Source organism: Nomascus leucogenys, chromosome 10 (genome assembly GCF_006542625.1).
Source record: "Nomascus leucogenys isolate Asia chromosome 10, Asia_NLE_v1, whole genome shotgun sequence".
Taxonomy (NCBI): Eukaryota; Metazoa; Chordata; class Mammalia; order Primates; family Hylobatidae; genus Nomascus; species Nomascus leucogenys.
The window spans coordinates 76,332,676-76,344,943 of NC_044390.1; the positions used below are offsets into that span (position 1 = coordinate 76,332,676).

The following is a 12,268-nucleotide window of genomic DNA, read 5'->3' on the forward strand; positions in this document are numbered from 1 at the left end:
GTGTAATCCCAGGTTACTCGGGAGGCTGAGGGACGAGAATCACTTAAACCTGGGAGGCAGAGGTTGCAGTGAGCCGAGATTGTGCCACTGCACTCCAGCCTGCGTGACAGAGTGAGACTCTGTCTCAAAAAAAAAAAAAAAAAAAAATTCAGCTTCTCAGTCATACTGTGTGGCTCATGGCTGCCGTATTATTTGACAGTGGAGTTCTAGAACATTCTGTCATGGTAGAAAGTTCTAGTAGACAGTGCCACCCAAGCCATTGGGAAGTCATGAGATAAGGCACATGTAGCATTTTAGACAGTGCCTGGCACAAAGAAAGTTGTTGACTGTGAGTGATCCCAGGGATGATCATGACTAACACTGTTATTACCATCTAGTGGCATGCCATTGGCCTGGGCGCTCTGCTCAGCACTCCCACACTCTTTTTTTTTTTTTTTTTTTTTTTGAGATAGAGTCTCGCTCTGTTGCTCAAGCTGGAGTGCAGTGGCACAATCTCAGCTCCCGGATTCAAGCGATTCTCCTGCCTCAGCCTCCCGAGTAGCTGGGACTACAGGCGCGCACCACCATGCTCGGCTAATTTTTATATATTTAGTAGAGATGGGGTTTCATCATGTTAGCCAGGCTGGTCTTGAACGCCTGACCTCAGGTGATCCACCTGCCTCGGCCTCCCAAAGTGCTGGGATTACAGGCGTGAGCCACCGTGCCCAGCCCACACTCTTATTTTATTCAGCTCTTATCCTCTGTCGGCCAAAAATGTGTTCTCATCCTCGTTTTACACATGGGAACCCTGGGCCATCACCTGACCTAGGCTGAGCTGCTTGTGCATGTGGAGTGGGAATTTGAGCCCAGGCCATACTCTTACCTCCAAGTCCTTTCCACAGCATTCAGGGGCCCTCTGAGCCAGGTGTGGGGGCACACACACTGTCCTGTCTGTGTCCAGGTAGAGACGGGGTTTCACTGTGTTGACCAGGTTGGTCTGGAACTCCTGACCTCAAATGATCTGTCTACCTCAGCCTCCCAAAGTGATGGGATTACAGGTGCCACCATGCCTGGCTGACCTAAGAATATCTGATGTGTCTGAGTTCCTCACTCACAGTCTTTTTTTCAGTTCATCTTGTTTCAGGACCCAAAGTATTAATACCATTTAGGTCAGGTAGAGTGTGATACCTTCTCTTAAAGTAATTATGTCTCCTTGGGATTCGAAGTGTTCTCTCTCACGCTCCCTCGCCCCTCTGGTTTTAGTTCTTATGGGGGTGTCCAAGGCCTTGCCTACGACTGCATTGATGTCATTGTGATTTGGGAGTTAGGTTGATCAGATCTGTACAGGCAATAGGGTTCATGCTTTGGTGAAGCAGGGATTTTTCTGGCCTCTTGGGATTTTTAAAATAACTTTCTTTTCCTGTTGGTTTTAAGAAGAAAGATGCTGCTATGTTTTGGATGAAGAAAAGGGGGCTTCCCCAGGAGGCACTGCCTTTCCTAGTTACTTGTTTTTACCCTTCTTATTTGCAAAAATAGGATTGTGACATTTTACCCCATTGAGGGAAAGGGGACTGACTGCTTGCAGTCCGGGGTCATTCTGGGGATTTGGGGAGCAGTGGTGGTGTAAGATATTTTGTAGCTGTCTACTCCTGAGAAGGAATTCTTTTCTCTTTTGATTTTTTTGTCTGGTTATTTGGAGACAGAGTCTAGTTCTGTCACCCAGGCTAGAGTGCAGTGGCATGATCATAGCTCACTACAGCCTTGAACTCCTGGGCTCAAGTGATCCTCCCACCTCAGCTCCCTGTGTAGCTGGGACTATAGGCTTGCACCACCACACCTGGCTAATTCTTTAAAAATATTTTTTTGCAGACATGGGGGGGTCTCACTATGTGGCCCAGGTTGGTCTTGAACTCCTGGGCTCAAGTGATCCTCCTGCCTTGGCCTCCCAAAGTGCTGGTATTATAGGCATGAGCCCCTGTGCCTGGCCTTCTCTTTTGATCTTATTGTCTCAGCAAGTCAGCCCTGTTAGGAAGGGAAGGGTGGCTCTCCTGAGGGCTGTGGGTCATGCCTTGTGATCTACATGTATATCCAGGTTATTGGTTGTGATTTTCAGTATGGGCACAGGGTCCTTTTTTGACCCAGAGAGACATTGAGGACCTGGGAGATTCCTGGCCATCTAAGAGTCTCACGATTGCTGTCAGTGCCAGAAATGTACTCTGGGCCTTTGAAGAGACCTTGCCTGCGGCTGCCCCCACCACCCAGCCCTTTAATGCCTCTGTAAAGGGCCATGAGGAATAAAGTCTACCCCCAAGATGGCCTGGCTTGGCCCTCAACACCTGTGTGTGTAGAGCCAGGCACGTGGTGCTTTAGGTCACCGAGACCCAAGGGAAGGTCAGATAAGAGGTTGTCAGGGCTTTGTGCCAGCTGCAGCCTGGACCTGGACCTCTGTGCTGGGCGGGAACTGGCTACATGCCCCCTGTGATGGGGCTGCTGTCCTAGCTCTGCCCACTGTTGCCCTGCAGGAAGCTGACAATCATAACCAGACTTCTCCATGTTTTTTTCCAGCAGAAGCAGGAAATCTATTTTTTTTTTAACCTGAAGTCCTTCCATTTTTCAGTGGGGGGCAGGTAATTCATGTTAAATGAATACATGAATGCATGTTAATTCATGTATGTTATTAAAATGCTGCATGGACCAAAGTCATTCTATGAGCGGCATTCAGCCACACTGCCACTGCAAGTTTGTGACCCCTGGATTGAGCTGTCGGGGAGCAGAGGGGCCATGATCATGATTTCAGAGCACCCAACAGGAATGCACACACCTGTGTCAGGGTCCCCAAAAGCACCCCCAGGTTCGATCATCGCCTAGGAGAACTCACAGCTCTCAGGACGTAGTCATGCTCATAGCTCTGACTTATTAGGGGGCAAGGATACCAAGCAGTTAGCCAAGGCAGAAGCATCAGGGTGAAGTCCAGAGGAAAGCAGGTGTGCTGCCAGGGTCCTCTCCCAGTGGATTCACGCAGGGTGCACTTCATTCCCCCAGCAAGGAGTTGTGACAACACAAATGAAGGATTGTCTTCCAGCTCTGCACAAGGGATTGGTGGCTGGTCACATCACCCTCTACCCTGCATCAAAATCTCAGGCCTGCAGAAGAAAGCAGGTGTTCAGCATAAACCACACTGTTTGTGCAAACAGTTGAGGCACAGTGAGCCACCCTTGTCACCTTCAGGGAATGATAGGAACCTTCCCCAAGTCCAAGTTCCCAGAGGCCAGCCAAGGGCTGCCCTTGCAAGCAAGCAGGTCTCCTTTCTCAGAAGAGCAGTGTGGGGCCTGCTGTATTGACTTCCTGCACACCATTTGATTACCCCTCCTGTACCTGATTCCAAGGCCCAACTCTAACAACCTCAGGTGGCCCATTGAGATTTGCTGCTGGTGAGCAGCCGGTTCTGGGAGCATCGTTGTCTAAACTCCAGATGGCTGCTGACTTTGTCCCAAGGGCAAGTTTGATGGAGGGGGAGGGATTAGAGGGAGCAGAGGACTGAAGTGTCCGTCAGGACCAAGCCTGACTCCCTCACCAGCTGCCTGGGGCTGGTGGATTTCTCCAGGAGAAATTGATGCTGGGAGTGTTTCTTCTCTGTGGTCAAGTTCAGCACTTGGGGCTCCCCTCGGGGCTGCATTGAGACTGGACTCTCATGCACGAATCATTGATTCCTATACTTGTTGAGCTCTTACTCTTCACCAAGTCCTGAGGGATCAGATGAGACCCTCCTCAGGCCCCGGCCCCAGCCATTGTCTCATCCCCTGCCCATTTTAAGCCCCGCTTTTGAAGAGCTCTAAATCTGGTCCAGCTCACTGAAGCTTCAGGAGCAGGAGCAGCTCGCAGAGTTGGGTCTGCAAGCAGCTGCCTCATCCCCCACTTGCCATCACCCTACAGGATGACCGTGCCCATCAGCATCACCAACCCTGACCTGCTGAGGCACAGCACAGAGCTCTTCATGGACAGCGGCTTCTCCCCACTGTGCCAGCGCATGGGAGCCATGGTAGCCTTCAGGAGATTCGAGGACTTCACCAGGTACCCAGCATGGCCCGGTCTCCAACACCCTGAGCATGGGGGCTGGGCAGGCTTCCCTTGAATCTCCCCCCAATTCACTGGACAGGTGGGGTGGGAGAGACCTGGACACGTGGCACAGTGCATCAATAACAGCAGAATAATAATAGCATTGTAGCCAAGAGTGTGAGCCTACATGTCAGCTTGCCTGGCACAGCACATCAATAACAACAGAATAATAAGAGCATCGTAGCCAAGAGTGTGAGCCTGCGTGTCAGCTTGCCTGGTTTGAATTCTGGCTCTTGCTTTCTAACTAAGAGACTGAGCAAAATATTTTAACCTCCCCATACCTTCGTTTTCTCATCTGTAAAATGGGAACAATAAAGGACCCACTTCATTGGGGTGCCATGAGAATTAAATGAGATAATATATGTGAAATAACATATTTAAAGTATAATTAGTGTGCAGATAACATAGTGACTAAATGTTAGCTCTCAATAGTTACTGTTACGGTCTTTTTTCAGCCTTTCACTGTGTGTTCTACTTTGTGCTTGGAGTATCTTGTAGAATTTTCACAACAGCCTCATGAGGCGTAGAGATTACTCTTATTACCTTTCTTTGACTCGGGGTGAGGTGAGGTTTCTAGGATCTCCCAGCCAGTAAAAATGGGAGCCAAGAGTTGATCTCAAGCCCAGCTGATGCCTGAAAGCGTTGGAATCCTTCCCTGTATTCCTGATCACAGATCACTTAGGTTCATTCTTCCATTTTGGGAAGGACCCCATCACGGGTGCTCTGGACCAAGTAGACAGGGAACCTCCTGAGCTCTGTAGAGTTGGATAAGATCAAAGGGTGTTAGCTGGGAAATTGGGAGGGTCTGGCGTTCCCTGCTGCCTGGCTTGGAAGCTTGACCTCATCCCCATGGGTCAGCAGCCCCTCAGCCCTCCCTCTCTACCTGCACCCCCAGAAATTTTGATGAAGTCATCTCTTGCTTCGCCAATGTGCCCAAAGACACCCCCCTCTTCAGCGAGGCCCGCACCTCCCTGTACTCCGAGGATGACTGCAAGGTAAGTGTCTAAGCCCAGGGAGCAACCTGGGGAGCGGGTGGGCCGTGGCCCCCAGGCTTTCCAGCCCTACCCCTTGCTTCTCCCTCTCAGAGCCTCAGAGAAGAGCCCATCCACATTCTGAATGTGTGCATCCAGTGTGCAGACCACCTGGAGGATGAGGCACTGGTGCCAATTTTACGGACGTTCGTACAGTCCAAGGTACTCTGGGCGTGCCTCTGGTTTTGGGGGGGTTCTTGGAGAAGGAGGAGGGGCTGGGCTCGTCGAGGCGGCCCTTGGGGAAGCAGGCCTGCTGAGTACTTCAGAGCCACAGACCCGGCTTCCCATTCTAGCTCTGCTTGCCTCGTAGCTGGTGACCTTGGGCAGATGTGGCTGAATGTGGGGACAGCATTTCTGTCGCTCACGGTGTTGCAATGATTCAATGACAAAGTATATACAGGGCTTAGCCAGTCCCAGGTACAGAGGGCACACCCAATAAATAGTTTGGAGATTTTCTGGGAATGTTTTTGTTGGAATAATCCAGAAACTGGCAGTTTTAAAATGGCTACTTACATTGATGACCAAGTGTGCCAATAACAGCAGGTTGCTCTTTAAGCCTGTGATGCCATTGTATTTCAGCCTGGGCGACAGAGCGAGACCCTGTCTCAAAAAAAAATTATATATATTCACAGTATACAACGTGATATTTTTTAATTATCTTTTTAATAACAGCTTTATTGAGACATCATTGACATACTACACAATTCACCCATTTAAAGTGTGCAATTTTGCAGCCATAAAAAGGAATGAGATCATGTCCTTCGCAGGGACATGGATGAAGCTGGAAGCCATCATCCTCAGCAAACTAACACAGGAACAGAAAACCAAACACCTCATGTTCTCACTCGTAAGTGGGAGCTGAACATTGAGAACACATGGGCACAGGGAAGGGAACAACACACAGCGGGGCCTATCAGGGGGTGGAGGGGCGCGGGGAGGGAACTTAGAGGACAGGTTAGTAGGTGCAGCAAACCACCATGGCACATATATACCTGTATAACAAGCCTGCATGTTCTGCACATGTATCCTGTTTTTTTTTTTTTTAGAAGAAATAAGAAAAAAAGTGTACAATTTAATATATTTTTAGTATATTCACCAGGTTGCACAACCATCACCAGAATCAATTTTAGGACATTCTCATCACTCCATAGAAAAAGCCTGTACCTGTTGGCAGTCACTCCCCTCTGTCCCTGACCCAAAAACCCTCTCCCCACCACAGCTCTAGGCAACCACTAATCTACTTTCTCTCTGTATAGATTTGCCTATTCTGGACGTTTCATATAAATGGAATCAGATCACAGGAGGTCTCTTACGATTGACATCTTCCGCTTAGCATAATGTTTACAGGTTCATCTGTGTGGTAACATGCAGCAATACTTCAGTTCTTTTTATGGCCAAATAATATTCCATTGTGTCTTTGTTTTTTAATGCAGAAAAATATCCTTGTGGATTATGGACTCCGACGAATCACATTCTTGATTGCCCAAGAGGTTGGTTCACAGTTCATCTCTATTAGTCTTTTCCATTCTCCAAGCCTTGGTGTGTGCCATTTATTTGATATTTATTTTGTAGATTTGGGTGAAAGAGATCATTAGAAAAGAGAAGGATTTCCAAATGATTCATTCTAGAAGTGAATGTAATCGTTTACAATCACTAAATAAGGATGTACATATTTCAATGTGTCTTGCTTGATTTAATTGTCTTGTGTGTGGATTTCTTTTTGCAGAAAGAATTTCCCAAGTTTTTCACATTCAGAGCAAGAGATGAGGTATGACCAAAAGTAATGATGTTTTCTCTTTTCTGGCATCTTTTTTTATTTTTTAAGAGATGGGATGGGGCCAGGTGTGGTGGCTCATGCCCGTAATCCTAGCACTTTGGGAGGCTAAGGCAGGAGGTTTGCTTGAGCTCAGGAGTTCTAGACCAGCCTGGGTTATATAGTGAGACCCTGTCTCTACAAAAAAATTTAAAAATCAGCCTGGCATTGTGGTGCAAGCCTGTGGTCCCAGCTACTTGGGAGGTTGAGGTGGGAGGATTGCTTGAACTTGGGAAGTAGAGGTTTCAGTGAGCCAAGATGATGCCACCGCACTTTAGCCTGGGTGACAGAGTGAGACTCTGTCTCAAAAAAAAAAAAAAAAAAAGGAAAAAAAAGAGATGGGGTCTAACTATGTTGCCCAGGCTGGACTCGAACTTATGGCTCAAGCGATCCTCTTGCTTCAGCCTCCTGAGTAGCTGGGACTATAGGCACATGCCACCATGCCTCCCAGCTCCCTGGCATCTTTGATATTCATGAAGAATATAGTCTGCAGTCCTTAAGCCATCCCCATATTCAATAATGTAGCAACTTTTGTGTAGACTGCAGTCTTCCTCTGAGATTGTATTTCCATTGAGAGCCCTCTGTTCCCTGCATGGCACTCAGACCTGAGAATCTTGCCCTTTCAGCCTCACTACAAGTTTTTGTCTTGCTTGAATAATTTTCAGTACCTGCTGATGTACTCAGTAAGACATTTTTTCCAAACTGTTTTTCTTATGCTCTTCTAGAACAGTGGTTGGCAAACTCACTTGCAGACCAGCTGCCTGTTTTTACGAATAAAGTTTTATTGGAATACAGCCACACCCATTTGATTCCACATTGTCTGCTCTGGCTTTCACTCTAACAGTAGCAGAATTGAGTAGTTGTGACAGAGCCCGTATGATCCATCAGCCTAAAACATTTACTCTCTGGCCATTTAAGAAAACATTTACCGATCCCTGTTGTAGAACAGGTAGGTTTATTCCCAGCACTGATGCAAGACCCCACCAAATTCAGCATTTTGCATTTTAATTTATCCAAAGTTTTATTTTTCTAGCTAAGACACATCCTTTTCTTAAAGTCTTCATTTTTTTTTTTTCAGTTTAGTTTCCAGTACTGTCAGTTGCTTTCTTTTCGGGGACCAATTTCCACCAAGAAACCAGGGGTTAGTGGTTTCATGAGAATTAGCTGTGACAGATAGAGAACAGCTCATGCTGGCAGGTGATAGGGATTAGCTAGGTTCCCCCAGGAGCCAGCGCTGCACCCAGCACACCAGGCTTGCAATGCCGGTAGCTCTCCTCAGATCTTAGCAAAACCCCAAATATCTGGAGCCCTGGGGCTAGCTTACAATTAGGGGACATCATGAATGCTGCATTCCTGAGTGCCAAACCCATGGACACCAGGGGTCTGCAGAGTAGGGCATGGACCAAGCAGGCACGCAGCTCCAACGTCAGGCTGTGTGTGTATGTGTCTGTCTTCTCTCTCTGGTCCGCCTACAGTTTGCAGAAGATCGCATTTACCGTCACTTGGAACCTGCCCTGGCCTTCCAGCTGGAACTCAACCGGATGCGTAACTTCGACCTGACCGCCGTGCCCTGTGCCAACCACAAGATGCACCTTTACCTGGGTGCTGCCAAGGTGAAGGAAGGAGTGGAAGTGACGGACCATAGGTTCTTCATCCGCGCCATCATCAGGCACTCTGACCTGATTACAAAGGTAAGACATCGCAGAGCATTTCTTCCTCTCTCAGAACCTGGCCCTCCCTTCCTTACACTCCTGCTCTGTGCTGGGTCCTGGGCTGCACACTGGGGATGGAGAGTACACCAACACCCAGGGTCCTGCCCTTGCGATGCTCTAGTCCGGGGCAGGAGGCGGACAGCAAAGTGGCCTGTGATCATGTCCAGGCTGGTGGCACTTGGATCTGTTTCTTGTATTATGTGGGTCTCTGTGCATAAGAAGAAACTTTCCAGGATAGAAAAATACTGGTTTGTTCAGGGAATTTCTTATATTTGCTGACTGAGTGATCGTTTTCCATTCTTTCTTGCATTTAGAAAAGTAGCCCATAGCCGGGTGCAGTGACCCATGCCTGTAATCCCAGTACTTTGGGAGGCTGAGGTGGGCGGATCACTTGAGGTCAGGGGTTCAAAACCAGCCTGGCCAACATGGTGAAACCCTGTGTCTACTAAAAATACAAAAATTACCTGGGCATGGTGGCGTACACCTGTAATTCCAGCTACTCAGGAGGCTGAGGCATGAGAATTGCTTGAACCTGGGAGGCGGAGGTTGCAGTGAGCTGAGATGGAGCCATTGTACTTCAGCCTGGGGGACAGAGCGAGACCCTATCACAAAAAAAAAAAAAAAAAAAAAAGAGACAGAAGAAATCCATGATTATATTGTGAAAATTTTAAATAAGACCAAAAACTGTTTTTAAGAACCTAGTGCAAGGACCCAGAATCCTGTCACTGAGGGGCCAGCTCAGTTGTTGACTGTTTCTAGACACAATTGCATCCCTAAAACCTAGAGCTGCAGGCATAAGTTGCAGATAAGAGCTCAGAGTGGACAGATCATTTGAATACATTATTCTTTAATTGGTCAGTTACTTGTGGACCTCTTTCATTGTTAATAAAGAATGGTCCACCACATATTATTTCCTTGCACGGATGTACCGTGTATAATTTTTTTTTTTTTACTAATCCCCTATTGATGGATACATATATATAATTATATATTATATATATTATTATATTATATTATATTATATATGATATATTCTATTCTATTCTATTATATATATTATATATATGTATCCATCAATACATCAATATAATATATGTTTATATAAATATATATTATATATTATATATATTTATATAAATGTATATATAATTATTATATATATATATTTTTTGAGATGGAGTTTTGCTCTTGTTGCTCAGGCTGGAGTACAATGGTGCGATCTCAGCTCACTGCAACCTCCGCGCCCCCGGGTTCAAGTAGTTCTCCTGCCTCAGCCTTCTGAGTAGCTGGGACTACAGGCACACCCCACCATGCCCAGCTAATTTTGTATTTTTAGTAGAGACGGGATTTCTCCATGTTGGTCAGGCTGGTCTGAAACTCCCGACCTCAGGTGATCCGTCTTCCTCAGCCTCCCAAAGTGCTGGGATTACAGGTGTGAGCCACCACGCCTGGCCCTATTGATGGATATTAAGGTAACTGCAGTTTTTTGCTACCTGTTAACTAGACGTTTTATTTTTATTTTTATTTTTTTGATACAGAGTTTTGCTCTCGTCACCCAGGCTGGAGTGCAGTGGCGTGATCTTGGCTCACTGCCACCTCTGCCTCCCGGGTTCAAGCGATTCTCCTGCGTCAGCTTCCCAAGTAGCTGGGATTATAGGTGCCTACCACCATGCCCAGCTGATTTTTGTATTTTTAGTAGAGATGGAGTTTCACCATGTTGGCCAGGCTGGTCTCGAACTCCTGACCTCAACTGATCCACCCGTCTCAGCCTCCCAAAGTGCTGGGATTATAGGCGTGAGCCACTGTGCCTGGCCAATCTGTTTTAATAGGTTTTATTATTGTTGAGGTATGGTGAGGCCAACAGATCAGGAGACAACTGCCATCAAAAAGACAGTTTATTACTCATAGTTCCCAAGAAGAAGGGGCGCTCCCTGCCTCGGGGCCACATGGGGAGGCTCTGGGGTTGGTCAGGCAGCAGAGGGACGGAGGGGAAGACATGGAAGACATGGACGAGAGCCTTGATTGTGGTTTCCTGGAGAAGAAAAAAGTGAGGCTGAGTAAACGGGTTTAGGATTGGCTGTGAATCATCTCAGCAGACCCTGGGATATAGAAGCTGTCTCTGGTTCTCAAGAATCTGGCCCTGGGTGATAGGGCCGGTGGTTTGTGTCCCCAGGTATGATCCAGGGTCAGCAAGGCCCCAGGTGTCAAAGTGTCAGAATGCAGAAAATAGGACACATGTCAATACACTCAACAGCTTTGCAGTCCCTTCGCCTCTGAGAGGCAGGGCTCTGCTGTTCTTGCCTGGCACACTTTCTGGAGGAGGGGAATGTTTTCCTCCTGTCTCTGCCTCTTTGGGGCTGAGTTTCTAGCCAGCTGGGAGTGGGCCTGCACCCCTGGCCTGAGCAGCTGCCCCTCCCACCCTTTGGCAGGAAGCCTCCTTCGAATACCTGCAGAACGAGGGTGAGCGGCTGCTCCTGGAGGCCATGGACGAGCTGGAGGTGGCGTTCAATAACACCAGCGTGCGCACCGACTGCAACCACATCTTCCTCAACTTCGTGCCCACTGTCATCATGGACCCCTTCAAGGTCTCGCCTTTGCGGGGGGGCTCTCACCGGGCTCTGGGTTCACCCTCTGAGCCGTGTTGCTTTGGGGTATTGTCTCCTGCCACTCAAGACCTGGGTTCCAGGATGAATCCATGCGTATCTGAGCCTCAGTTGCTGCGGGAGGAGAGCAGACCTTCTGCCATTCAATTCTAGAGCTATGTTTTAGCCATGCCCCACACGGGAATGCTTTACTTTAAGGATGACAAGCATGCTCAAAATGTCTTTCAAAACAAAATTTTGTCCTTTCCCTGGTTCCAGGTTGCACTGGGGACTACATGTGGGTGGGGAGAGACGTGAGACCGTGAGGTCTGTGGCTGAGTGTTCCCTGTCAGGTGGCTCTTCACGAGCAGACAGACTTTTATGGTAGTGATTCTGGAATGAAAGAAGCCCCGCTTGTAATGCCAGTACTTTGGGAGGCTGAGGTGGGTAGATTGCTTGAGCCCAGGAATCTGAGACAAGCCTGAGCAACATGGAGAGACCCCATCTCTACTAAAAATTTTAAAAATTAAAAAATAAAATAATATTAAGATTATTAATAAAATTAATATTAATATTGATACATTAATAAAATATTAAAATATTAAAATATATTTTATTTTATTATTTAATAATATATATTATTAAAAATAATTAATACAATAGTATTATTAAAAAGAGAAGTCCTGGCACATCCGTTTGGTATCTGGGGGATTCAGGGGTTCCATGTGGATGCTCTGACCTCACTAGTTCACATAGTTCCAGAAGGAAGCAGTGCAATGGCTTGAGTCAAAGGCATGTAAAGATAGTATAACGTAGCAGTACTAGCTCAGTCACTTATCGGCCTCAGTTTCCTCATCTGTCAATGAGGGATTAGAAAAGCTCACCTCTCTTGAGTACTTACGAGGGCAAAATGAGGTAAAGAGTTTTAAATGCTTAGCAAGAGCTGGTGCTCGTTATTAGTTAATACTTTTTGTTGGATACAAACTATGTCCCAGGCATTTTTGCAGTCAGTATATCTCATCCTCTTATTAGTAT

General features: G+C 47.1%; 1 protein-coding gene across 2 annotated transcripts in view; it reads left to right on the forward strand.

Moving 5' to 3' along the window:
* ACACB (acetyl-CoA carboxylase beta) overlaps positions 1 to 12,268 on the forward strand; it is a 157,923-nt gene that overhangs the window by 118,464 nt on the left and 27,191 nt on the right. For both annotated transcript variants that reach the window (XM_030821335.1, XM_030821336.1), the window contains 7 exons: positions 3,913 to 4,050; positions 4,991 to 5,090; positions 5,181 to 5,288; positions 6,560 to 6,616; positions 6,853 to 6,894; positions 8,415 to 8,630; positions 11,081 to 11,236. In XM_030821335.1, the coding sequence (XP_030677195.1) occupies positions 3,913 to 4,050; positions 4,991 to 5,090; positions 5,181 to 5,288; positions 6,560 to 6,616; positions 6,853 to 6,894; positions 8,415 to 8,630; positions 11,081 to 11,236 (817 nt within the window). The remainder of the gene's footprint in view (positions 1 to 3,912; positions 4,051 to 4,990; positions 5,091 to 5,180; positions 5,289 to 6,559; positions 6,617 to 6,852; positions 6,895 to 8,414; positions 8,631 to 11,080; positions 11,237 to 12,268) is intronic.